The sequence below is a fragment of the Condylura cristata genome, unplaced genomic scaffold, assembly GCF_000260355.1.
Source record: "Condylura cristata isolate star-nosed mole 26May11 unplaced genomic scaffold, ConCri1.0 scaffold00024, whole genome shotgun sequence".
NCBI classification, from domain to species: domain Eukaryota; kingdom Metazoa; phylum Chordata; class Mammalia; order Eulipotyphla; family Talpidae; genus Condylura; species Condylura cristata.
This window is the reverse complement of record NW_004567125.1, coordinates 10,580,423-10,606,289: the sequence shown is the minus strand read 5'-3', so window position 1 is coordinate 10,606,289 and position 25,867 is coordinate 10,580,423. Positions and strand designations below refer to the sequence as shown.

The 25,867-nt window shown below is 50.2% G+C and overlaps 1 protein-coding gene across 1 annotated transcript in view; it reads right to left on the bottom strand.

Annotated features, from left to right (window-relative positions):
- Nucleotides 1-1,109: 1,109 nt before the first annotated feature.
- FAM78B (family with sequence similarity 78, member B) overlaps nucleotides 1,110-25,867 on the bottom strand; it is a 65,304-nt gene continuing 40,546 nt past the window's right edge. The window contains exon 2 of the mRNA XM_004688411.2: nucleotides 1,110-1,990. Coding sequence (XP_004688468.1) covers nucleotides 1,468-1,990 — 523 coding nt within the window. The 3' untranslated portion in view covers nucleotides 1,110-1,467. The remainder of the gene's footprint in view (nucleotides 1,991-25,867) is intronic.

The following is a 25,867-nucleotide window of genomic DNA, read 5'->3' as shown; positions in this document are numbered from 1 at the left end:
TGAACTGGCCCTCCCTGGTGGCGCAGCGGGTTAAAGCACAGCACTGAGAATCTAAAGCCGCTTCCACATGAGTTCGATTCCCGCCTGCCCCGGAGGTGACCACATGGCGTGGCAGACCTCTCCTGGCCCGCCCGCTGCTCCCCTCTGCAGTGTACTTCGTCGATCTGCCTGTTCTGCTCCCCGCTCTGTCTCTGGTGAATCCTCTCACCCTCCGCATCTCTGGCCTGTACCCCAGTTCTGTATGCACAAATAAATAAATCTTAAAAAAAAAAAAAAAGCTATTAACTTATAAAGTACTTTTTCCACAAATGCTCAGTTAAAGCTGAGCTTCTGTGAAATTGACCTAAAATAAACATGTATAGCTATGTGTATAAATACAGCCCAAACAGACATAAAGCATAAAGGCTACAAGAACATATGGAGGCAGTGTTGGCAAGCTTGCTAGTGGTTAGCTACACGCACTGTGGCATGTGCCTGCATACATGTGTCACCCTGGGCCCAAATCACTCAGAAACGTAAAAAGAAAAGAATGGACATACTCTTATTTGTTGAAATGTTCCCCTGTATCGATTCATGGCTTAAAAACAAGTATCATTTTGTAAATTTAGGGCTGGTAATGGGAACAGAATAAGCGGCTGTAAACAAAACCAAAATTGGGTTTCAGTGAAAACATGAAGGCCCCGAAGTAGCATTGCTTACTGCAGAACATAGGAACTATCCGTCGAGGTGCTATGCTTAAGGATATTCTGAATAAGCAACTTTTGGAGAGGGGCGGGTGGATGGAACCATTGACAGTTCCCATTGGCTAGTTCTCATCAGCACCTTGGACAGTCCTCTGGAGGGTCCTGCTCAGAATGGACCAAATACCAACATGTCTCCAGCTTTCTCAGGATGCCCTTCATCTCGGGGAGCATGCTGACGCTCTGGTTATCATCTAACAATGCACAGGAATTGCTTTGTAATAACAATTTGTTTCTTCCTCTGCCCCCAGCCCATTCTCATCACCACCTGACTTCCACCCCTTGCCCCAGCACCCACCCAAAGGGACTGTCTTACAAACGCCTGGTGCGGATGTTTTCACTCCCATTCTAAATGGTTGGGAAGCAGCGTTTGCCACAGGCACTGTTTAATTTCTTTTCCATCCCCTGCATCTCACAGGAAAGAAATGGTCAATAGTTCAGATAAAAGAATCATCGTGGTCAGCTCCAAAATATGGCTACTTGCATGGTAATCGCGGCAAGTCTGTCAAATCAGTGATCTTTATTCCTAAAAGGCAGGGATTTTCCCCTAAGGATTATGGTTCTACCACCCCAAGGAGCAGCCCTGCTCTTCACAAGTGGCTGCAAAGGCTGGCAAACCGAGAGGTCTGCTTTGGCTCAGAAACTCAGTTTGGCTCCTGGCACCCCTGGCAACCTCCCTGGGTGTCTCAGCGGCATCTGCTTCACGCACAGTCAGGCTGGTCCGCTGCTACTTAGGAGGGATCACAACCAGCGGTGGCCCCCGCTTGGGCCTCCACATGAGGACCTGGGCATCGTTGGCATTGGGTTTCACTAGTGCGTTGGGGGGGATGGGCTCCATCCGGCTCAGGATCCGGGGCTGCTCCTGTTGAGTCCTGCCCACCAGCCGGGCCCGCTGTCCCAAGAGCTGAAGAGGGTCCACTTCAATGTCCACTCTCATTCTCCACTTGATGGTCTGCAGGATGATCTTCTCCTTTGTGGTGGTGTTCATGGCCACTAGCCAGGTGGTGAAACTCTGGTCCCTCTTGATCCTCGTGAGCAGCGGCACGTTGCTGTCACTCACCGGCACTGCCCACGTCACACTGGGGTAGAAGTTGTCATTCATGCTGACAGAGAACCTGGAGATCTTGTTGGTAGGGCCAACCAAGGTCACAGTTTCTGTGGTGTTCCCGTACCACGGGTAGCTCACCCCATCGGAGTCACTGATGGCTTTTACTCGCCCTTCCCTCAAGTCAGGCAGTTCCCAGCTTGACCTGGCAAAGCAGAAGACATACACAAGAAAAGAAGCTAAATGAATCTTTCAAAAGCTGGAAAGGTGCCGCTGCTTTACTAGAACATCATTCATTTGGGCCAACTGGGATGTTCAGAGGGGAATTCAGCCCCAAAAGTTCTTTGCTGTGAGGTTTCAGGATATAATAGGAACACAGCAAAACAAAAGTAAAAAAGCAATACCGAAGCAAGTTAAATAATACCACAGCTGGTCAACTTGAAGTAAGAAGCTCAAGAGGTGCTGTGAGAGCCATAAAGAGCCATCAGCTAGTTGCAGGGGTGGATGGGGGGGTGTAGTTGTAATAGACTGTTTCGTGGCATTGCATTGGAAGGACCACTGGGGCTGCTTTGTTGAGGTGGTGGTTGAAATCTGATGTACTTGGAGGAAAGTATGGAGTGGAAAGGAGGGCACAGGAGACAAAGTTAAAGATCACATTAATTTCCTATGGAATCACAGTAAAATTTCTACTCAAAAACCATTGTTTAAAGTCCAGTCTTTAGCCAATTCAGCACTTATGAGACACGCACATGGAAACTGGTGACACGAGGCGGTGATGGTCACCTCTGGAAACCACCTCGTTGTGCCAGTTGTGCTGAAGGCTGGCGATATGCTGTTCTCTCATTGGCTCTAAGTCCAGCTGGATGTCTAATGGCTTAGTCTGCAAACGTGCCATTCTGGACACCTTCCTACTCCTGGCCACCCCCAATCTTGTACAGAAAAGGGAGGAATAGGATATGTACTCACTTTCAGGCCACATCTCTTTCCAGTCACGACCACTCGGCTCTGCCCCCTCCTCCTTTCCCACCTTCCTCTTCCTTATCCTACCTTCTCCCTTTCTTCTCCATCTCATAGCTGATACTTACTGAGTGCTCATGCTGTTGCAACTTCTGTGCTAAGTGGTTTAATGATACCATCTCACTTAATGTTCAAAATATCTCACAAGATAAACGAATATTTCCATTTTACACACGAGAGGATGGAAGCTCAAAGATGTTAAGGTACATGCTGAAGATGCTACAGATTGTTAAAAATAGAGTGGGGAGATCTCTGATCTCAAAGTCATGCTTTTGACTGCTGTATATACTGTTCCCCACGGGGTCCCCACTGTGCCTTTACCTGGCCCTGGAGAAGTCAGAGGGGAGGGGTCTCAGGCTGTCCACAGAACTGGTGGGGAACTGGACCAGCACCCACAGGGGAAGAAGTTTAGTCAGAATGAGCCTGACTGTGTATTCTCCATGTATTCACTCCTGGGATCAGGAGTACTGCTTGGTAATGTTGCATAGGAACCTAATAACTAAAGAAAGATATGTAACTACTTCACTCATCAGCTAGGAAGTGGTCTTCTTGTGTCATGGATCCCATGGGAAATCCTGCAGCGCACTACATGAATGTTCTAAAAGAGAGTTGCATTATCAGGCTGATGCTATCTCAGCATCCTTTCCCCACCACAAGGGCACAGGGAGTCAGTCAGTAAGGCTGCCTCCCTCTGACCCGAAGAACTCCCTATGCCAGCCAGCCCCAGCTGCAGGGGAGGGAGGGCTGGCAGCCTGGGCAAAGGTGAGTCGACAGCTGCAGGCACTTTTCCTCTTCTCTCCTTGCCCATGGTAACTGCTGGGAATCTTCAGGGATATCGTGGTTGGCAGAATTCAGTATCAGGAACTGACCTACTCAAAGTCTGAGGCAGCCCATGTTGCTGTACATGCTAGCTGAAGCTGTGGCTTCCAGATAATTCCTACTGTACAAAAGCGAGTAAGTGTTACAATGGGATAGAATCACATGAGGTTTAGAGGTCAGGTGAGATTCAACTATTTGTGCTTAGGACATGGCCACACCGGAGTCAGCTTTGTGCCTCTTTGCACTCCTCTGTATCCTTTGTAGGTTCTGCTTCATCTCCTAGCCTACCTTTGGAGGGTCCCAGGCCCCAGTCTTTGGTCAAGTTTTCTCTTCCACCTACTCACATTCCCTGGGTTATTCCATCCAGTCTCGTATAAGGGTTAAGGAGGTTGATAAATTACCATCTACTTTATGTTGATTTCCAGTTGCTGTCCCCAGCCTAGATTGCTCCTCTGAGCCCTAGATCCATATATCAACTGCCGAGCTGCCAAAAACGCTGGTCATTTTTGACCATACTCTCACATTCCACATACCACCTATCAGCAGATCCTACTGATGTCACAAAATATATCTAGAATTCAGCTCCTTCCCACCCCCACCATCCTGGGACAGTCTCTCTGGGATCTTTGCAATAGCCTTATAGCTAGTCTCTTTGCTAATACCTCCACTCTATTGACTAGTCCATTTGTAGCATGGCAATCACAGTGATCAGTTAAAAATGCAAAATCAAATGGGTCATTTGGTGATGGGAAACCCAAGGGGATTACAACTGAGATGGAAAAATGCACAAAAATATGTAAAAATAAATTATGATAAAAAAATGCAAAATCCGGCCCTCCCTGGTGGTGCAGCGGGTTAAAGCACAGCACTAAGAAGCTTAAGCCACTTCTGCATGAGTTCAATCCCCTGCCTGCCCCAGAGGAGATCCACATGGCGAGGCAGACCTCTCCTGACCCGCCTGCTGCTCCCCTCAGCAGTGTACTTCATCGATCTGCCTGTTCTGCTCCCCACTCTGTCTCTGGTGAATCCTCTCACCCTCTGCATCTCTGGCCTGTACCCCAATTCTGTATGAATAAATAAATAAATCTTTAAAAAAAATGCAAAATCCTATCACTCCTCCATTCAAAATGTTTCCATGGTTGCAAACCACGCAGGAAAATCCCAGCCCCTTAAAAGGACCTCTGTGACCCTACATGATCTGGTTCCTTATTTCCTTTTCGACATCTTTTCTTGACTTCTCACCCATGCTGGCCTCTGTATTAGTCACTGAGCATGAGGTAACCCCCAACCACAGGGCATTTGCACTTACAGAAGCTTTCTTCTCTCAGGATCCGAAAGGCTTGCTTCCTTGCCTCCACTATTCTTGGCTCAAACCTCATGTTCTCAGTGCAACTGTCCTGAAAATTATATTTAAAATTGCAATTTTCTGCCCCAGAACTCCCCATCCTGTTTCTGCTTTATTTTTCTCCATAGCATCTTCTCATATACTATGAAAGTTACTTACTTTGTTTATAGTCCATCTCTCCTCATCTGTTCTCCAAATATAACCCTAAAAAGGCATGGATTTCATGCTTTATGCACTACCCTCGCTCTAGCACTGAGATTACTGCACACTGGATTCAAAATTTTATGTTGAATAAATAAGTACTAACTGGAACTATAGTGGAAAGGGGAGGAAACTATGAATTTGAATTTGGATGCTAGTACAAAGCTGGGTTTAGAGCTTAGGGGAAAGTCAGGATTAGAGATGCAAATTTGGCAACTGTGCATGGAGTGAATCAGCTGATGTTATGGTCACGGATGAGAGAGCTGCAGACAGAGCAAGCTGAAAGGCACAGGAACAGCCAGTGAAAGGGTAGAATGAGTTTCCAGAGTCAAGAGGAATTTCAGGAGTCATCAGTGTCAAGAATGACACTCATCGAAGAGAATGAGGTTAAGGAAAAGTCGTTAGACTTATTAATTACTGAGAGAGCAGTGACGACATGCTGGCGGGTGGGATCCTTTGGTAAAGGGCTATGGAGGGAAGGAACACACAGGAAATAGTGGAGAGCTCCCTGCTTCGAATTGAGGAGTGAAGGGGCCTGTTTGGGTATAGTGGCCAGAAGCAGAATTTCTGGAGTCAGACTCTGGGGCTACCATGCTCTCAACATCTTTCTCCAGTTTCCCAGCTGCAAATTGGGCACAATAACAGCACTGACTCATGTACATTGTGTGAGAATTAAATGAGATAACGCATGGACACAGGAAATGCCACCACAGCGTGTCACCATGTAGTGATGTTTAAGTTTAGGTTTTACTGAGGGATACGGGGGTCATGGGGGGAGGAATGATGAGCCATGAGTTCCTCCTGTGTAAGAGCCAGACAGCAACCACATGAGTCAGGGGCACCGTACCCTGCTCACACATCAGGAGAGGTGGGCGGCCAAGTCAGATTGAGGGAAGGAGGCAACACCAGGGTTTGAAGTCATGTCTTTGTGCCCAAATCTTGACTTTTTCTACCCTATGAAGTTTGGGAAGAGGTCCTTTAAATTCTTCACCTCCTTTCTCAAGGTCACTGGTGTGGGGGGCTGGTGGCTTTGGGGTCTTCAGAAATTTGGGGGTCATTCCCAAGGTAAATCCTGATAGTTGATGACCACAAGTACATCATTCTGGTCAGCTTCAGGGTCCTCTCATGTAAAATGAGAAGAAAAACGGCCAGGCCCCTTACCTCACGGAGCTATTACAAAGGCTCGCATCATCAGAATGATGATGTGTGAGCAAATGCTTTGTAAACTAGGGCACCCTAGGTCAGTATTAGTTATTATCTCATTCCACCCCTCCTCCTCCTACAACCCTTCTCTTCACTGTGGTGATAAACAGTGTTTTCATTTTAAACAATCAGCCATTGACCCAAAGCTCACAGCTAATGGACTTGCCAATGGAGCTAATAATGAAAACATCGATGATTGCAACCTTCATGCTCTCTGCATCTCAGTTTTATAAGAAAGAGGCAATTTCTAATCAAACAAACTCATGCAAAGCTTTCTATTCAAACAAGGGATCCGGTGGGTTCCAGTGACTCCACCCACCTCCAGCCAATTCTCCTAGTGCCCAGAGGGCCCATTAACCTCTAAAGGAGCCCCAACCTCTGAATTTCTACCCTAAAGGCCTGTGGTCATGGAGGGAGAGGAAGGACTGGTGGAGGCATCTTGAAGGCAAGGAGTGGGCAGGTGTGGGGGCACTACTAATACTAATGTCTGTTGATGGGATGGTGGGAGTTGGGGATCTACATGGGAGGCTGGTGTGTTCATCTGTAGAGTTCCCAGGGGAGGCTTTGAGATCCAGAATGGATCTCTAATCCCAAGTCCAAGTAAGAAGAGCCCCTGCCTGGCTCTACTCTTTGAAGTGACAAACTATGGTGTCTTGGCCACGCCTTACACATCGGACAATCAGTCTACATGGCTAAGAGTGTCTGCGCCCCTGGAGTCCATCTGAAACACCCTCTAGGTATCTGAGGTTTCAGCATTGAGCCCAAACAGCCCCAAACTTGCCCCCGAGGGCTACAGGCTTGTTTCTGGTCTGTCTCCCTAAGGTTAGTCCATGGCCCACCTGGTCATATATGGTGGTCTGACTCAGCACAGAGCCAGAGGCGGGAGAAGTGGATGAAGCCAGGGACTGAGGGCTGACTATTCCTAGGCTGCTACATTCTGACCAGAAGGTAGAGTCCAGAATTCTAAATCTGAACCTTTTTTAAATTTTTTTTTCAGATTGTTATATCTATAAAACTAGGAGAACAGAACTTACCTGATTTAGCACTCTGCTGGTCTCACTTACACCCTTAGCATCTGGAGTTTGCTTTATAATTAAAATGCATATTTAGAAATACAGTACATGGACCTTGGCTTGTAATCTTACCCTGGACCCTATGGGTGTTCAGGATGGGTTGGGAGGGGGTAGTGTCTGCTCCAAGCTCCTGAGCCCTGATCAGTGTCAGCTTGCACTTTCCTGTGGGTATGTACAATTTGACTCACATCTGCTCACATCTGCTTACTCTGAACTTCCCAGAGGGCTCCCTCCTCTGACATCAGTCACGCCACATGGGTGTCTGTCTACACTCCATGAGGTAATAAGAAAATTGTTCAGTGTCACGCAGCTCCTTACAATGATTCCTTAATGAGGGTTCCAAAGGTTCTGAAAAATGAAATACCTATGGATGATATAGCTGATACAACTATTGCCAAATCAGTTGTTAATATAATTGAGACATTTTTTGCCACAGACAGAGATCACTTCTCCTCAAGTACTCTGTCCCAGGGTACCCAAGTCCCTCCCCAGGACTCCGATGGTACCAACTAACATAAAGGGCTGGCAGAGGCAAGGCGAGAGGCCTCCGAGTCCTGCTCTCTTCAGACACTGTTCTGTGTCTGTGGTCTAGAACGCCCTCCAGCCTATTCATAAAGGAACCCTGACCACCCCTCAGCTTACTGCTCTCCAGACGGGGGGAGCCTTCTACCTCCCCTCTCCATGTGCATGGCTCAAATCTGTCCATGACCACTCGGGAACGTGGCAAGTTTAGTTCCAGGAGCGCCACGTTTTCTGAGTGCGGGCTGCTCGGCTTCCAGCACCAAGAGCCACGCGCCCAATGCAGGCAGTCAGCTTCTGGGCGTCACTTCTGACTCAGCAGTTAGCGCCTAGAGCTCGCTCCACAAGAGGGGCTGGAGACAGTCCACGGTGGAGAGCTTAGGAAAAGAACCAGGGGCACCTTCCCTTTTCGGCAGGGGTGGGGGTTGGGGAGGGGCAGGGTTCGGAGTGGGAGAGGCTGTGGAGGGAGCTGATGGGAGGCAGGGGGGTATAAAACCAGCGCCCCTTTCAGCCCACTCACACACCAGTCCCAGCCCTGGCATGAGGCCCGATTCTCAGATGGTTTGCACCATGATTACAGAGTAAGTTTTAAAATTAGGTTTTTCCTCCTCCTGCACTGTTTATGTCAGACTCCCAGAAGCCTGTAAGTCCCAGCTCCCACCTCCCCCCCGCCCCTCCTTTCTGACCACATCCTTTCCTTTTTGGCACACAGGAGGCATTTTTTTCCCTCACAGCAGAAAAGCCCATTTGCAGTGTTTTTGCAAGCTCCCCCAGGGTTGGGAGAGGCTTCGTGTGGAAGGGAGAAGCTTCTCTTGCCAGTCAACCTGCGTTCTGCTCTTCTGGGGTTTCTCCCGCCCTGGAGACCCCTCTCACCCTGTGTTTAGCCCTCACAGCCTGGAGGCCAAGTCCTCCTGCCTCCCTCCGAATGTCCTGCTGGGCTCTCAGTGGCCTCACAGCAGGCCAGCAGGCCACAGAGACAGTGCTGGGTATGGCGGGGGTCTGTGCTTCCTCAGGGAGCCCGTTCAGATCCGAGGTGACCCGTCGATGCCCTCTCAGTGGCTGGGACACCGGAATCTCTTTTCTTCATCTGCCCAGGGGCAGTCCTGCTCTCCAGAACATTGTTCTGGCTGCCTGGCTTGCCGGGTCCCCCCATTCACACTGGTCCCCCACCACCTTTTCCAAACATTAATCCAGTCATGCTCATCTCTCTCACAACATCTCCTTATTCCTGTGTACCATTTGCCAAATGTTTATTTTTATTATAAGTCAAGCTCAAAGAATGCCAAGTGTGTAAGTCAGACAGAGCAAAATCAGCTGCATTCTGTTTCCTTGCTGGACAGATATACCTTTGTCACAGCCTGGAAAGCCGGGTTCAGGGCTAGACTTCTTGGACTCCTCAAAGTCCTGGGCCTCCTTCTGTACCTTGGCTTACTTGACCCAAACCATTTCTCTGCTTCACCTTGGCAGGGCCGCTTGGGGCCTGGTGCTCCAGCCACTGTTTTTTCTTGGAACGGGACTACTCCTTCCTACCTCCAGACCATCGGGCATGATTTTCCTCTTGCCCAGAATCTTCCCCTCAGCTCTCTAAATGCCCACTTCCCTTTCCGCCTTAGCTGACAGTGTGTGTGTCAAGGTGCTGCCCTTGCTGTTCCCACCCGTCTTTCCCGAATGAAGAGCCCAGACCAGGAGTCCCCTCCAAAGGCCAGGCAAGCGTTTCCAGCAGAGCAGACAAGGCTGGCTAGTGAGGTTAGTTCAAGATGGTGGCAGCGGTTAAGACAAGGGAGGCTCTTAAGAGTCCAGGGGACAGGCGTCATGTGACAGCCAGAGGGACGCTAAGAGGCTGGATGCAAACACATGGAGATGAGCCTCTTGGTGTTCCCAGCTTGGTGTGGGGACCCCTCCATCTTACGGTCAGCATGGCCCCTGAGCTCCACAGGTGCCCAGAGAGGCCTCGGGCCAGGGGGGTGGTGTTGGAGGCAGGAGGGAGGGCTCAGGGTGGCTTCTATGGGTCTGTGCTGGGATCAAGGCCCATTTGCCTTCTTCACCAGGGTCCTGGAGACGGCCCTTCTGCACCTTTGACTTCTGGGCTTCACGCTGATGTTTTAGCCTTAGAGGCCGAGGATAGAACACAGAGCTCTTCAAATTTGCTAGCACTGACAGCAGATTTACATTCCCTTCCTCCATTCCCTATCTAATTTGGGAATGAATCTAATTAAGGGGAATGAGACTTCAAGGTCAAGGAGATTTTGGTAATGACACAATTGCCAAGTCTTTCCCAAAATGAATTGGAAAGTGGCTATTTACCAGGTGAATGAATGAATGGACCGGAAGAAGACTCATGGGCACCACTACCCATGTAGGAGTTTGGGGGGCATCACCAACCTAACTGGTATCAGTCAGCATCTACCCAGTGAGAAGTTGCCATGTCTGCTGCTGTCTCATTTAAACCTAGTTCATCAGACTGCGGGTACCTGAGGTTCACGGATCCCCAACTGTGGAAAGAGGTCTTACCCTCCTGTGCCTGTCCACCCTAGCTCACTCTATGGACATGATTGCAGGGCTTGGACGGGTTCAATCAGAGTGTTTGCTTTGGGGACTAGTGAGGGCCAGGCACTGCTAACAGAAAGACTGATGGATAAGGAGAGACGCTGCGTCAGTGAGTCAGACATAGTAGCAGGGGTTAAGTGCAGGGGTCTGCAGTGGGGCTCCTTGACCCCAGAGTCTAGAGGAATCCAAATCTGGAAAACAATAAACAAACTAAAAAAGATCTGCTTAAGGGAATCAGAATAAGATCAGGTGAGCCAGAGCAAAATAGATAAATTTGCAAGGATCAAGGCAGACAGGGGAATTGCAATCATTGGGTATTGTTGATAAGAGCATCTAATAGTTACTGGGCGGAGGGGGGGGGCTCTTAGCAGGTGCCAAGCATTCTACTAAACACTTGGCATAGCAACTTCAATCAGGCACTGGGTTACTCCTCGTTCCCTTCCATTTTTTGCATTAGGGAACAGAGACTCAGGTCAAATCAATTGTGAAAGCCACAAAGCAAGCAGATGGCTGAGCTGGGATGACTCGGACTCCCCTTGCTTAGAACCAAAGGCTGTTGGCAACTAGCACCAACAACAACACCCCGACTTCATTCCCACCACCTCCTAAGCTGGGTTGCTATACAGGTGACACTAGACTGTGTCCTCAGGCGAGGTCTGATGGCACAGTGACAAGACTGCCCAGTGCTGCTAGCCAGCTGTGGGGAGTAGCTGCTGGGCAGGCTGAGGGCGGGAAGACAAAAAGAGAAGGTTGGCAGAACATCGACATCCAGCTTCCCCTTCTCTCAGCTGCCAGGCACTTCTGCTTCTTCAAGGAGCTCCCGGCTCCTACCAAACAGCAGCTAAGGAGAGAGGAAGGGGGGGCTGGAAGGGCCAGGTGGAGAAGCTAAGCAAATGAGGGAGGCGGAAGCAAGGACTTGGCCGCACAAGGCTGGGATGGGGGTGGAGGGGTCTAGTGGCACACACTTTAAAATCAGAGTTTATTGTTTTCATTAACTTTCCATTTTGTGTTGTGCACACGCCACACTTCACCACATGCTGAGCAGGGCAGCAGCTGTGGGGAGTTACCAGCAGAGCTAAGCTGGGGGCAGACATACGAGGAAGCCATGCTGGCGGCCGGTCATGCGTCCTGGTGCCAGGGATGTAAAAATGGCTTATGAGACAGGTCCCTGCTTAGCACACAGAAGGGGTGCCAGTCTGCAGTGAGCAGAGGTGGCCATACATGTGATGACAGAGGAATCCACATAGGCATCATCGAATAGAGGGGCAGAGGGAACCCCAAGTATCTAGGGATGATTAAGTGTCCCCTCACTGCAGCAGTGAAAGTCGTGGTCCAGCGAGCATCACGGACATGGCCCAGGGGGTACCCCCCTCCCCCGCTGTCATCAGGGCAAATGCTCACATATCTGCTCTCATTTCATCTCCCACAATACAATAGCCCTGGGTGGTTTCTGTTAGCACCATCCCCATTTTGCAAAGGACACTGAGACACAGAGATGAAGTGACCCCAGAGAGCACACCAGGATTCTCACCTGCGCAGACCCAGAGGGAAGTGCTCGAGATGGAGGAGGGTGACCATTCCCCAGCGCCTATGTGTTTCAGGCACCACACTAACGCTCTGGTGGGTCTCCACAAGCCGCCAGGTGAAGGAGGCGTCATGAGCTCTGATGTATAAATGCCACAAGAAGCTAAGACTTGTCTCTCCTCCCAGCTACTCAGCAGCAGTGCTGGAACTTAAACCCAGACATGACCCTTTGCCTTCTCCCCTAAACTGGGAACTCCCCATATTTTCAAAGTTCTATAAGGTATCTGCCCCCCACCCCACCTGCTGTTTGGTGATTGATTCCTTTAACTCGTAATATCTGAAGTTCTCCGGTATCCAAGGAGGGAGGGGACACACAGGCGGTGGGACCTGGTGCTTGGCAGGCCTATGCTGGCCATAAATGACCTGATGCAAGGAGAAGGCGAGGAGTGCTGCCCAGCTCCGAACATTCTGGGCGCTGGGGATGGCAGCAAGTACGTGCTCCTAAGAAGTTGATTCTTTTTGATGCTATTGTTAATGGGGTGTTTTCCTAATTTCCTTTTCAGCTAGTTCATTATTAGTGTATAGAGACTCAGCACCTGAGTCAGTGGCTGTTTGCCTTTGTGCCCTGGAGAGAACTCAGAGGTTGGCCTGCCCCAAATTGAGGTCCAGGCTCAGGAGGCTTTGAACCAATTCTGCTCAAGTCCCTGGTCACCACCACCAAACACCCAGCCAACTGGTCCTGTCCTGGCAGGATCACCTCTGTTCTGATAGTCCTGGAGCCAGCCTGAGAGCCAGCAGGGGCTGCCTGCAACAGAAGCCTCTGGAACCTCATACTCCTTAGTTGTGCAATTGAAATTGGGCGCTTGTAGGGCGCTTCCTTTATTTGGGGGGGCCTGTCAGAGCTGTGTGGGATCTGATGCAGACTCCGTAGGAACCCAGCGTCACCCTTGCATGGTACTTGAGCTCCTTCACCGTGCTCCACTGTGCGCTCACTGCGCGCTCCCCAGGGGAATTTCCTCTCCTCTGCAGACCTTGCTGGGTGGGGCAGAGAGAACATTAGGCTTCAAGTCAGACTCAGGTTCACATTCTGGTCTCACTCATCATGACCTTGTGTAGCCTCCCCCGGCAAAGCTGTAGGACAGACAGCAATCCTCCGGGTCCTCTGTTGGGGTGATGGGAGACTACGTGGTTAGGTGTCATGCCGATTACAGTTGCCAGGCTTCGGCGAATGACACTCATCTTGGCCCAAGTCATTTCTACGCTGTGACTCTCTGGGAAGGGCTGCCTGATGATACCAGCCCATCGGACTTCTGGAGACCAGTGTGCCTCTACCCACAGCACCTGGCACCCAGGTGTAGGGGCATATGCTGGATTAATCTGAGGTTTGGGTTTTGCTGGGTTAGTGGCCTCCCCTCTTTGTGATTCTTTAAGGGCTCCCCATCACAAGTAGAATAAACCCAAGCCCCAAAACCCTGACCCCCCACGGCAGCCCTGCCTCGTCAGGCTCATGACTCTCCCCAGCGTTACCTGGGCTACCCTTTCCATGCTCTCAGGACCTCCTTCCCTCCAGCCTCCCTGTACTCCTGACCTCCCCAGGCTGTCCAGAAAGTCCTTTGTCCCACTGTTTACCTGGGTAACTGAGTGCAACGTGAGAGTGGACAATCTAGAGCCCTGGGAAGGAGCGTTTCAATTGCAGGTTTCAGGGGAGCAGCCATGAGGATGGAGTTTTGAGGCCCCCAAAGGTCTAGATGCTGGTTTCTAGTGGGCCTTGTGCCTCAGAGCCCCTGGAGTGCCTGGGAGTTGAGAAACAGACAGAGGAAGGAGGCGTGGGTGGGCTTGCCCTCCAGGGCCCCAAGGGAGTTGCAATTTTACAAATAGCCCCTGAACTCAGCAGGAGAGAGCGCTCCTTGGGGGACAGAGGTGCTGTTAACTCCAGTGGAGATTAAATAGCATCTTTTCCCTGTGGTCTGGAGCCCTGCGGCTGAAATGCTGGGTGGACTCCGGGAGTTGGCTCACACTGCCCCTGCACCACTGGGCTCTTCCTCCTCTTGCAGCAATTATAAAATGGAACAGCAGAGGCAGGGCAGGGTGGCAAGCCAGATAGGAAGTGGGTAAAAGCTTCTTGCAGAAATAACGCTTTGCAAAGAAAAGGGTTCGTGCTAAGGTCAGTGATACAAGGCTCCTCTGTCCTTCCCAGCCTGACAATTCTTTCTCCCAGAGTCTACTTTCTGACCCCGGGCCCATGTGCAAGTTAAAAGATGTCAACAGAGGCGCTCCCTGGTGGTGCAGCGGGTTAAAGCACAGCACTAAGAAGCTAAAGCCACTTCAGCATGAGTTCCATCCCCGCCCTGGAGGTGACCACATGGCGCGGCAGACCTCTCCTGACCCACCTGCTGCTCCCCTCAGTAGTGCAATTTGTCGATCTGACTGTTCTGCTCCCCACTCTGTCTCTGGTGAATCCTCTCACCGCCCCTGCACCTCTGGCCTGTATACCCCAGTTCTGTATGCATAGATAAATAAATCTTAAAAAAAAAGATGTCAACAGAAAGCCTGATCCCATACAGGGTATTTCAGGGCCCCAAGCACACAGCCCTGGTGTCCATGCCAGGCCCATCATCACCATGTGTCCACTTGCTGATACATGAACCTGCTCAGATGAGCAGAACAGTGTCTTGGCCACTGGAACTGGCCCCTCCCTCAAGGAGGACTGGACACAAGAGCTAAAGCCAGCAGGGAAGGAGCTGCTGAGACTCAAAGAGGGAGACAGGAACACAGGGACCAGCCCACCCTTTCACAATGACAACTGCAGCAGCTGAAGGGAAGCTGATCCCAGTAGAAACCACTAAAGAAGTGAAGCCACAGGGCAGATAGGCAGATACCACTCCTCAAATCGGCTCGATCGTTTCTTAAACGCTTACCCATGTGCTTACTTGGTCCTGGGAGCAGGGCCTCCAACACTCATGAAAGAGGGCACTTGCCCCAGGGAGGGTTGACATTATTTGGGGAGGACAGACATAGGAGGCAGGTCATTTCAGTACACTGTGGGGTTTGGTGGGACATAGACATATCATCTTGGGGGCAGCTGCAAAAGCATTTAGGCCAGTGGGGATGATGAAGTCAATGCTGAGGGGCGGGGGAGTGGCCTGCTCTGTGCAGGCAATGGTGGGGGCCCTTCCTTCACACATATTCATGATTAAGCCTTACAGGCATCCAAAGTGGCTGAAATTAGCATTTTCCCCATTATATTTAAGATTTATTTACTTATGCATGCAAGAAAGGATTCATCAGAGACAGAGTGGGGAGCAGAACAGGGGGACTGGCCAAAATACACTGCTGAGGGGAGCAGCAGGCAGGCCAGGAGAGGTCTGCTGGGCCATGTGGGTCACCTCTCTGGCTGGGGATGAACTGGTGCTGCAGATACTTCCCAGTGCTGTGTTTTAACGCCCTTGGGCCACCAGGGAGGGCCTATCTCCCCATTTTGAATGGAAGGAACTAAGGTTCAGAGAGGTAAAGAAACTGGCCTTGGTAACAGGGATTTAAGTCGGGCTCTGAATACAATTGTGGATGAAGAATGAGTAGTAGCAAGAGCCATGGCCTCCAGGCATGGTGTGGCCAGAAAGGGCAGTGTTTATTTTGGGCCAAGAGTGAGGAGAGATGAGGCTGAAGGGAGGTGGCTGCCTTGACAACTTCCCTGTAGTTTCCTGGCTGGGCTGCTGGCGTTCTTGTGGGCTCCACCCCTCCCCTCCCACTGCCCTGGAGATGTTGCAGGAGGAGAAAGGGAAAATAACCACAGCAAGTACTGGCTTAGCACTTTACAGTTCACACCCCCCCCACCCCAAAGGATCTCATTTGATCTCACAAATAATGCTGTGAAATACGTATTATGTCCTCCACTTCACAGGCAAGGAAACCGAAGCTCAGCAAGGTTAAATGCTTTCTCTCAAGGTCCAGTAGTTTCTAAGTGATGGAGACTGGCTTAAAGCTATGTCCATATTCTCTATTTTTTCCACCATACTTTCCCAGCCCCCTTGAGGCCAGATAGCTGGAGGACCCAGAAACTGTGGTTAACACAGTTAAGCTATCCTTTGTCTGAAAGATAAGGATTGGAGCCTTAATGTATCAAGCATATTTCTACAAAGAATTTTGTAGAACTTGGCTATCAGGGATATCTGTCCACAAGGCCTCTAATATACTTGGTAAACATGAGTCAGAAATAATTATCTAATAAGCTGCCATCAATGCAAATTATCTGTGCCAATGGAAAAAAGCACTGATGTGGCAAATAAAAAGTCATGAAAAAGAATTTCTCAGATGGTGGGGCCATGGACTAGCTCCCCTTAGTGGAGAATCCCAGGCTGGCCAGCCCTTTGCCGCCTGCACTCCTAAACCTGCCAGGTATTCGACACTCTACCTGCGGGGTTTTACAGGAAGGGACCCCTCCAGAATCAGTCCTCTCTATACCCCTCCATGCCCCTCCACCTGTTCCCACCCAAAGCCAGTCAGGCTCTGCCCCTTCCTTCCCACAGGACTCTGCCCTTGGATTCAGTGCTGGCTTGGTTTGCTTCTGCTTACCAGTTTTGAAGCTTAAAGCTTCCTTAAGCCTGTTCTTGTCATCCAGGGTACAGATCTCGGGCTCTCCTTTACCTCATGCTTTACAGCTACAAGCTGCCCTTGTCCACTCAGGACTCCAGTCTTGACCAGTGGGACTTAGGGGCAAGGACCCCCCACAGTGAGTTTTGTGTATACAGCTTAGTTTTTGTTATAGGCCCAACCACCCTAAAATATTCCCCCTTCAATCTGGTGACATCTGCCCAGTTATTTTTGTGTGCTAACATGAAAGAAACAGAGGCCTTCGGACATGCCATTCTAATATGCATTTCCGATGAATAAAGGAATAAGCCACCTATTGAATCCTCCCAACTCTGCCCATTTTACAGACGAGCACAATGGCTCTCAGAGACTGTCTAATGGGTTACCCAGTGGCCAAACCACAATAAAACCTCCACTCTTCTGATTAAACCTGGGCTTCTGTGAGTCCCAAAGCCACACTGCATGTGCCTCTGATGGTAGTTAAGGATATGCAAAGAAACAATTAACAATTATACTGGCGAGCTACTCCTTAAAGGAGCCTCACAGGGAAGCATTTTGGAACAGAAAAATCTTTATATAACATATAAATTAGCACCCATTAATTTTTCCTGATTCTTTAATGACTCTTTAAAGATTTATATCCAGCTTCTTAAAAGTAGGGCATGTCAAATTGTGAGAAATGACCCAGAACAGGGTAGAAAGGTGGGAAGACATGGCCCAGCTACGTCTCAAGTGTACTTGGGAACTGTGGTCATGAACAGCAGGGAAGGAAGCAGAATTAGAACTTTCAGGCGGTTATGCTGAGTCTCTGCCCTCCCATGACTCCCCCCTGATGGGGGCCTTGGTTGCCTTTTGCTTCCTTTCCTCTGGGGCCAAAAGCAGAAGGAAAAGGGCCACGCCCACCTGGCCCCCAAGCCAAACCCCCCTTGAGCCGAGCTCCCAGGCGGCTACAGAGCTGCCCTTCTTTCCCTGAAGGATCTTCCTGGCCCTGCCCGCACGGCAAGGCTCTCAGAGACGGAACCTGAGCCAAATTAACGAAGGACAGTCTCACGAGAGAGAAGTGTGTCAGGGCAATTTTTTTTGCAGAATAAAGAATTGGGAGCAGCAGAGGATTCTCAAGGGTCTGTACACAGCACGCAAGCAGGTCACATGGAAGGCTCTCTTTATCATTTTGTTAAAAGCAGCAACAAAATTAGCAGGTGTGGATGCAGCACTGGAGGAAGGCAGGCATTGATTTTCAGGAAAGATGTGATGTGTGCTGACGGGCTGGGATGAAACTAGGGCAGGGTTGCCAAGAAGGGAGCCCATGCAGCCCTCACACCGGATGTACGCAGGGGTCTTGGCACACAGCCTAGGTGTGTGGGGCAGGCGGACACTGGCCTGAGTAGCGACATAACACTCTGACCTTTGCACAATAATGTGGTCGCTGATCAAAGCACTTGTCCGAAGGCCCTGTTGGGTTGGGTCTGTCCCTCAGAAGTCCCTCCCCTCCTTTTACTGTCCCCCAGCTGCATGGTATTGCAGTCCTGGGATCAGCATAGGCATGGGGGGGGGGGAAGGGAGGGTGGGAATTAGGAGGGTGCACCCAGGAAACAGGAATGAGAGCGAGTGTGTGTGTGTGTGTGTGTGTGTGCACGCACGCGCATGTGTGTGGGGTGTTTTTGAGCCTGACCTTTACAGGGCCAGAGGTTTGGCACTGGGAGGGGAAGGAGGATGCAGCCTGGGGCAGAAGCCAGGTGAGGAGGGCAGATGCCTAGGGAAAGACTCATGCCAAAGGACCAAGAGAAAAAAGATGGTGAGCACCTACTGGCAGGGCTGCGAGGCAGTGTGGCATGCACGTAAAACTTAAGCCATCTAAAGAGCCAGAGCAGCAGGCTACCATCCTGCTCAGTGGGGATTCCCTGGAAGAATCCACCTCATGGCGGGTGGGGCCTCTTCCTGGAGGAGACTGGCCACCTTGACACCTGCAGGCTGTAGCAGATTGCACTGGACATTTGCAGTGATGGGGTGGAGGGCAGCATGGCCCTTGGCCACGTGGCCGGGGCTCAAGTGAGCACGGATCTAGCTGTGGCGTCCCATCAGGGCGGATCGCCCTCTGCTTCCAAAGGTCTACACTGACTGAGGGGGTGAGAGTGTCCTCTAGACAAGCGGATGGAGGTGCCTTAGTCCGTATTTTGATACCATGGGCGCTGCCATAAATCAAAGTGGTCAAATGGAGGCGGCCCTGGTGGAGGCTGAGGATCGGCCAGCCCAAGGGAGGGGCCAAGGGGGTTCCTTGGATGTGGAGATAACAACAGCAGATGTTGTAGTCCTGCGGTTTATGCACCTGTTACTTGCGGGGCGTGGGGGGGGGCATCCCATGCGCATGTCTTCATTTATTCCTCAGAACAACCCTTTTGCAGAGTGGGTATAAGTAGACCCATTTTATATATAAGAACCCTATCAGGGAGCTGAAGCAGCGCAACCAAGGCAGAGGAAGAGGTGGCCGTCAGGATTAAGTCTGTGGGTGCGCCTTGCCCTGGGACTCCTTTCAGCTTGGCCTACCCCAGGCTCGGGGTTCTGCTGGTGTCTGGTCCACAGATGGTGGCTGCCCAGGAGCATGTGCCAGTGGGTATGCACAGGCACCTGCAAAGGTGCAGAGAGGGCGGAGGGGCAGGGAGAGGTGGTGGTCAGGCGGCCACTGGGCTGGGGGCCAGGGCAGGCTGGGCGCTACCCTGCAGCCTGGGTGCATCTGGGTAGAGGACTGTTCACAGAATCCCAGTTCTGGGGCAGGGGCTGTGTGCAGTCTCTAGGGCAGCAGAGGTCAGAGAGGTCAATGAGCAGGGCACCTTCCTCAGAGGAAGCAGTATGGCCAGCTTCCGGTGTACCCCCAGAATGCTCTGCCGCAGTCCTTCTGAACTTCCTCCCTTCCCTAGGGCTCCTCAGTCAGCCCTTCGGCCCTGCCAAGCAGGCGGCTGGGAAAACTGGGAGGGGAACTCATGGATAGTGAGGCCATATGGACCCCCCCCCCCACCCCCGCCATGGGTGGTCAGAGCAGGGGAGCAAATCAGGGGCTATTTCGGGGGTCACACTCCACTGGCAGAGAGGACTAAGGTGCCGGCTCCCGAGCAACAGTGACAGAATAAACACAGAGATAATCAGATACTAAATGCAGCAAGCTGCAGACAGAAATGTAACTCCCTGTGGAAACAGCAACACCTAAAAATACTGAACTGCAGTTCTCGCAGGAGCGCTCAATGGCCCACATTTAATCTAGAATGGCTTCTGGATTATGGGTTAGAGTAAATAAAGAAGATCATCTAAGCAACATAACCATAGGTTTTTAGCTTAAAATGACATCTGGTACCAACATATTGTCTGTCTCTTAAGAAGCTCAAATTGCCAGTCGTCCCAGGAGCCTCTGCTGCTCTGAGCGAGTTTTCATCCTGAGCTGCTATGCATGGAGGGAAGAACACAAGCTCAGGTTCCCAGCTCTCTTAGGGTCCCCAACGCCACCCAGGAGCCACTGCTGGGGACAGGCCACTGCCTGCCAGCCCTCTGACAGGTGCACACCGGGCTGCCCCCACTGGCACGTGGAGCCTGGCCCAGTGGCAGCACGACTTCCTGATGGCTGGTTAACAGCAGTGTTTCCTTTGCAAGGAAGAGAAACTCACTCCACAAGAGCTCTCACTGCTGGTTCTATAACACACTGGCGTTGTCACTGTAGACCAGTCGCTTTGTCATTTTATAACTCGTCTCATTTAATATGCAGGATATGGATACGATGTCTCCACTGTCACCAAGGAGTCAGAGTTCCCTGCTTCAATGTCCTTGCCCCTTCTCCATACATGGTGGTTTTGGACAGCCAGGTGGGCTTGCCCCTACCTCACCTTGCCCTTTGACTCAGGAAGTTGGTTTGGTTGTCAGGGAAACCATGCTGGTGGCCTAAGCTCAAGAGAAGATGAAGAACTGTCTTCAAAAGAAGAAGAGCAGGGATTAATCACTGGTCCTGACACTGGGTACCCTTACATCCTCCCTCTGCACAGCTGGGCATCTTTGAAGAATCTAGCAGCGAGAGACTGTAACTGTTCTTACTTCTGTAGCTTTGGGCATTATTCATGATTTTTCCCCCCAGTGGCTGAGGCCAGTGCAAGGGGTGAGCAGCTACAGGCTTTCCTCTCTTGTGCTCTGTCCAAAATCCCGCTAACAGTGAGCGTCCCCTTCTCTCTTGCTTTTGGGTCACTGACGCAGAGAAACCAAGAGCATCGCAGAATGGGGGAATAAAGCTGGGGACCTGTGGCTATGAGAGACTCAGGACCTTATCTGGTAGAGCTTGGGAGGCTGAGTGCATCTGGACCCGCGAGGGGCGAGGCAAAAGGCAGGATGGGTGCGTGGGTGCAGGATGGCACACTCTCTTCAGAGTATGGGAATTTAGTAATCACCAAATATGAGCATGGACTAGTGCAACACACTCAAGCTTTGGAAGGTCCTGTGCCCTCTAAGTGTGTATAGGAATGGTGGAGAAATGGAAGCTTCCTGCTGAGCCAAGATGAGAGAGAAGCTGGAGCTCTGAGAATGCAAGGGGTTGGGGCTTGAGCTGTCCAGAGCTGTCTACCCTCTCTGATGGGCAGACTCAGATGATGGAAGAGTCTCTATGTGATGACAACTGATGGAGTCACTGAAGACAGGGATCTCCTGACCATGCCAGGAGTGCTGGCTAACCTGATTCTTCTCTATCTTGTGCCCTGGAGATCAAGTGACCACAAGGTCTGGGTGATGGGGATCCATCTGTGGAGCTCCCGTTCAGTACGTCTGCTATTTTCTGCATCAAGGTCAACTCAAATACCTGCAATTTGTTAAAAATTGGGACCCAGGTCCTCCCTGGTGGCACTGCGGGTTAGAGCACAGCACTGAGAAGCTAAAGCCACTTCAGCATGAGTTCGATCCTGCCCCAGAGATGACCCACATGCCGCGGCAGACCTCTCCTGACCCGCCTGCTGCTCCCCTCAGCAGTGTACTTCACCAGTCAGCCTGTTCTGCTCCCCGCTCTGTCTCTGGTGAATCATCTCACCTGCACCTCCAGCCTGTATCCCAGTTCTGTATGCATTAATACATAAATCTTAAAAAAAAAAAAAATAGGGACCCTATCTGGGACAAATGGGCAGGACTAGAAGGGTTGGGTTATCCTGGGCTCTGGGTACATCAAAAAGTGGGCCTCTGCTTTCAAAAGTTGGTTGTCAAGTCAAGATGCTTGACATGAACAACAATCTCACCAATGGAGAGAGAAAATGAGACACTCAGACATGTCCAGACCTATTCCAGAGCCCATAGCAATTGTTACCCAGTGAGGACAACTTCATGCAGGTCCCTGCTCTACCCAGGGTCTTCACACAAATGCGATGTTTCTGGTTTTAGTTACAAATAACTGGAAACTTTTCAGTCACCCATGTTGGGATACCCACAAGGTCCAGGAGTCGTCTTTATAACAGAACACTGCCGCGTGGGGCTGCCACAGGGCTTTGAGGGATCCAGTGAACGGGTCATCAAAGTTCACAGCACAGTTCCTGGTAGGTAATAAGCCCTTAGGGAAGGTCCAGTATTATCTAACTTCCTGTAATATTTTAAATATTACAATAAAATAGTACAATAAAACCAAGAGCTTCCCAGAGAACAGCTTGTTTTGTGTGCGGCTTTCCATTCTTTATTGCTCTCGGACTCAATTTCCATCAAGTTATAGGAATTTGTCTAAGAGAATATAGAATCCTGTACATTGCACCACACAGGCTCTCAGAGACTTGATTAACATCAGGAGATATTAAGTGCCACGCCCTTCTCTGCTATTCTGCAATTTCATCTCCTGAAGTGGCTAGGTCTTTGGCTTGCTGCTTCTGTCCAATTCTTGGGATGTAACCCTTTATTGACGCTGCAATTCTCTCCTAACTCCCATTTTTTGACCCTAAGAAAGGGATTCGCTTTCTTATTCACTTATCACATTTCTATTCGAATCATATTCACAATCCTGGTCCCTGGATAGACAGACATGAACCAGAAAAAGGTCAAAGGAAAACACAAGTGTGAGCCCAAAGCCAGGCCTGGTGAAGACCAGCCTATTTCTACTCTTCCTCTTTCTTCATCCAATTTACAAGAAAGTTTTGATTGGATTGATTAGATCAACAGTCTAAATTAGCCTAGGAGAGAACTCTCTGGAGTCTGAAGAGTGAGCTCCAGATTCTCCTGGCATTGCTGGGAGAATACAGATACCTGAGGAAAGGCCTAGAAGGAGATGTTTGTTCCTGGATATCACTCATGGAGAACAGAGCACATACTCACTCCTCATTGCTGTCACTCCTTCCCACTGATGGAAACTGAGGCCCAGGATGTTATGCATTAACCCAGATTATTATCACTAGTCAGTGCCAGAGCTAGCTGTGGACACAGGTCACTAGACACTAACGTCTGTATTCTTCCAATGAAAAGCCAGATAAAATATATCAGAGAGATGAATGATTTTTAAAAGCATGGGCTCTAAATTAAAATATAAAACTACACAGACTTACTGCAGTGAACCAGACACAGCAGTGCCCGGCCTGGTAGTGGTCTTTCAGCCCGAAGAGGGTGAGCGACTCCCAGACTCTCCGGATCCTGTCCTGCCCAAGGTGGGGGTGAGATGTGTGGAGGGGTGGACACACTGGGTTCAAAAACTGGAGACAGACGCCTCTTCCAACAGGGCAACATCACGAGCCAAACCAGCGCAAATCCATGGAGGGCAGTCACAGGCCAGGAGGCGTAGAGCCTCCGTGGGGCAACCCTGACCTCCATGCTGGGCTTCACCGACCCCAGGAACCCACCAGCATGCGGATTCTATTCCAAGATGTGGCACCATAAAAGCAATGCATAGACCTATTCACCCTTTCAACACCCAAGTGAAAGGCCTCTTCCATGAGTACCTATGTTGGGCACATGCTTCCCCTTTAGGGAGGATATTGGATGAGAAACATACGTTTCTTTAAACACCAGCATGCTGGAGGTGCTCCCCAGGCATTATCTCACTGAACCCCTGCGGTGACCCAGAACGAAACATGGCTTAATGCCCATGTAGAGGTTGGGACACCCAGGCTCTGGGAGGGAGGATGTCCCAGCTCATAGTAACAGCTCAAGAACTCAAGTTCAAGGACACTCTTCACTCGTTCATTCACGCTCAGAATTTTCTGGAATTGACTTGGTTACAGATGTCACCTTTAAAAAAGACTGGCAGTTGGGCCGAAAGGATCTGAGGCTCATCAGAGAAGAGCGTACCAGTTTCATTGGAATGGGCTCCCCAAGGAAGTGGCTGCTGCCTGTCAGAGGAGTTTGCAGAAGGGAGGAAGGCGCTTTACCTCTTCATTTTGCACAGCACCTTGTAGTCCAGAGATGGTGACACTTGGGAAACTGAGGCAGGCAGCAGCCATCAGTCACGCTGGCAGTGAGCTGCCCCTGTGTACTCTCATTTCCTTTACATTTCACCCCCACTTTGCAAAGGAGAAAAGCAGCAATGTGGGAAGCCGGGGCCTACAGACTCCTGCCACAGCTCTGCCGGCTGTCAGGAGCACTGACCTGATTTGGTTGGGGGGTTGTCTGCCTGGCATGCTGTGCAGGGGTCAACTTGGGAAAAGATGGTGCAAACTTAGTCTTGAGAAATACAGTACTGATGCTCTATTTTCTCTTCCTTATGATTTTAACAGCTTCTTTTTAGCTTACGATTTTATATACTGGTAAGACTTCTTTTTAAGAATAATACTAAGAGTATTAGTAAAGTTTTTGGGGAGTCAAAAGTTACTTGTGGCGCCAAAAGTTATGTGAATTTTTGATTGCATGGGGTGCTGGTGCCCCAAGCCCCAAGTTGTTCAAGGACCAACTAGACATGTATGCATATAAACATACATATATATATATAAACACATATATACACACATATAGAGACATACACACACAGAAAAAAAATCTAGATATGTGTATCTATATCTTTACCTGTATCTATGTGTCTCTGTAAAATAGAAGCACCTCACAGGCTTCTGTATCTGGTTTAGTTCTTTCCATATTCAGGACACATCTGCTATTTAAGTGACTTGATGAATTTATTAAAAGAATGAAGACATTCCTGAGTTCTGAGTCACTGTCCAAAAGGGAAGGCCGATTCTGCTTCCCTTTGGGTCTCGTGGTAGGGTTGGCCCAAGCCCCCATATAATTGGTGAGGGCTAGAGAAGGGTTTAGGAAGGAGTGGACCTGTGATTTCCTGGGTTGCAGCTCCAGCATCCCTACATCCTGGGTTGACGTTATGGAGCGTTCTCCTATGTCTCCACATGGAAGGGCCCCAGCCCAGTTTATGTGTCCCCTGAGCACAGAGTCCGTGGGACCACCTGCGAACGACATGTCCTCTCCCCAGCCCTCCGTATACCATCCTGAAGGCCCCAGTGCCTGGCACAGCACCCTGCCCATACCCAGCATTTAGAAATGCTGAGTGTTCCATGCTTCCCACCAGGATAAGTTCTTTAACAGAGATGAATGCTCCCATATACATTTTCACAGAGAAATAAACGCGGTTCCAGCAAGAAAACTGGGTGTCTGGGAAGGCTTCCAGCCAAGAGATTTCCAGCAGGACATGAAAAAACTCAGTCCATCCAGAAAGGTAGCAGAGAGTGGGATGGGAAGGGAGCCTTCACTCACCCTTTCACCAGCCTTGTGCTACTCACCTTGGAGAATACAAAAGAGGAAGAAAGGACCCACCAGAGAGTATGACAATGTGGGCTCCGTACTTTAAAAGAGACAGCATAGAGCTCAGGTTCTTTGTTGTTTTCTCTCTCTCAAAACTCCGATCAGGACTGCACCAGATATTATCTTAGAGCTTGGCTGTGTCTGACCTGCACTGACCCAGAGCCCTCTGCAGCTCCTGACTCCTAGGGAGACAGTCTGAGAGGATCAAAGGATCCCCTCATCCTTCTTCATTTGACAGAACAGAAACAGTGATTCTCAACTTTGCGGGGGATGGATGAAGAGTGAGGAGTGCAGGCGGGCAAATGGAGCTACTGTCCTCTCAAGATACACCAGAGATGCATGAGGCAGCGTGGTCTGTTCACGTACTGGACAGATATTCACCGCGTGCTGGAGGAGGCTCTAAACTCAACCCCAAACAAAGCCAAGCTTCTGCCTTCAGGGAGCTGACACGGTGCAGAATCAGACCACGGATAAACAGGCTAAAGGCTGCTCCTTGCTAGGATGGAGACTCTCC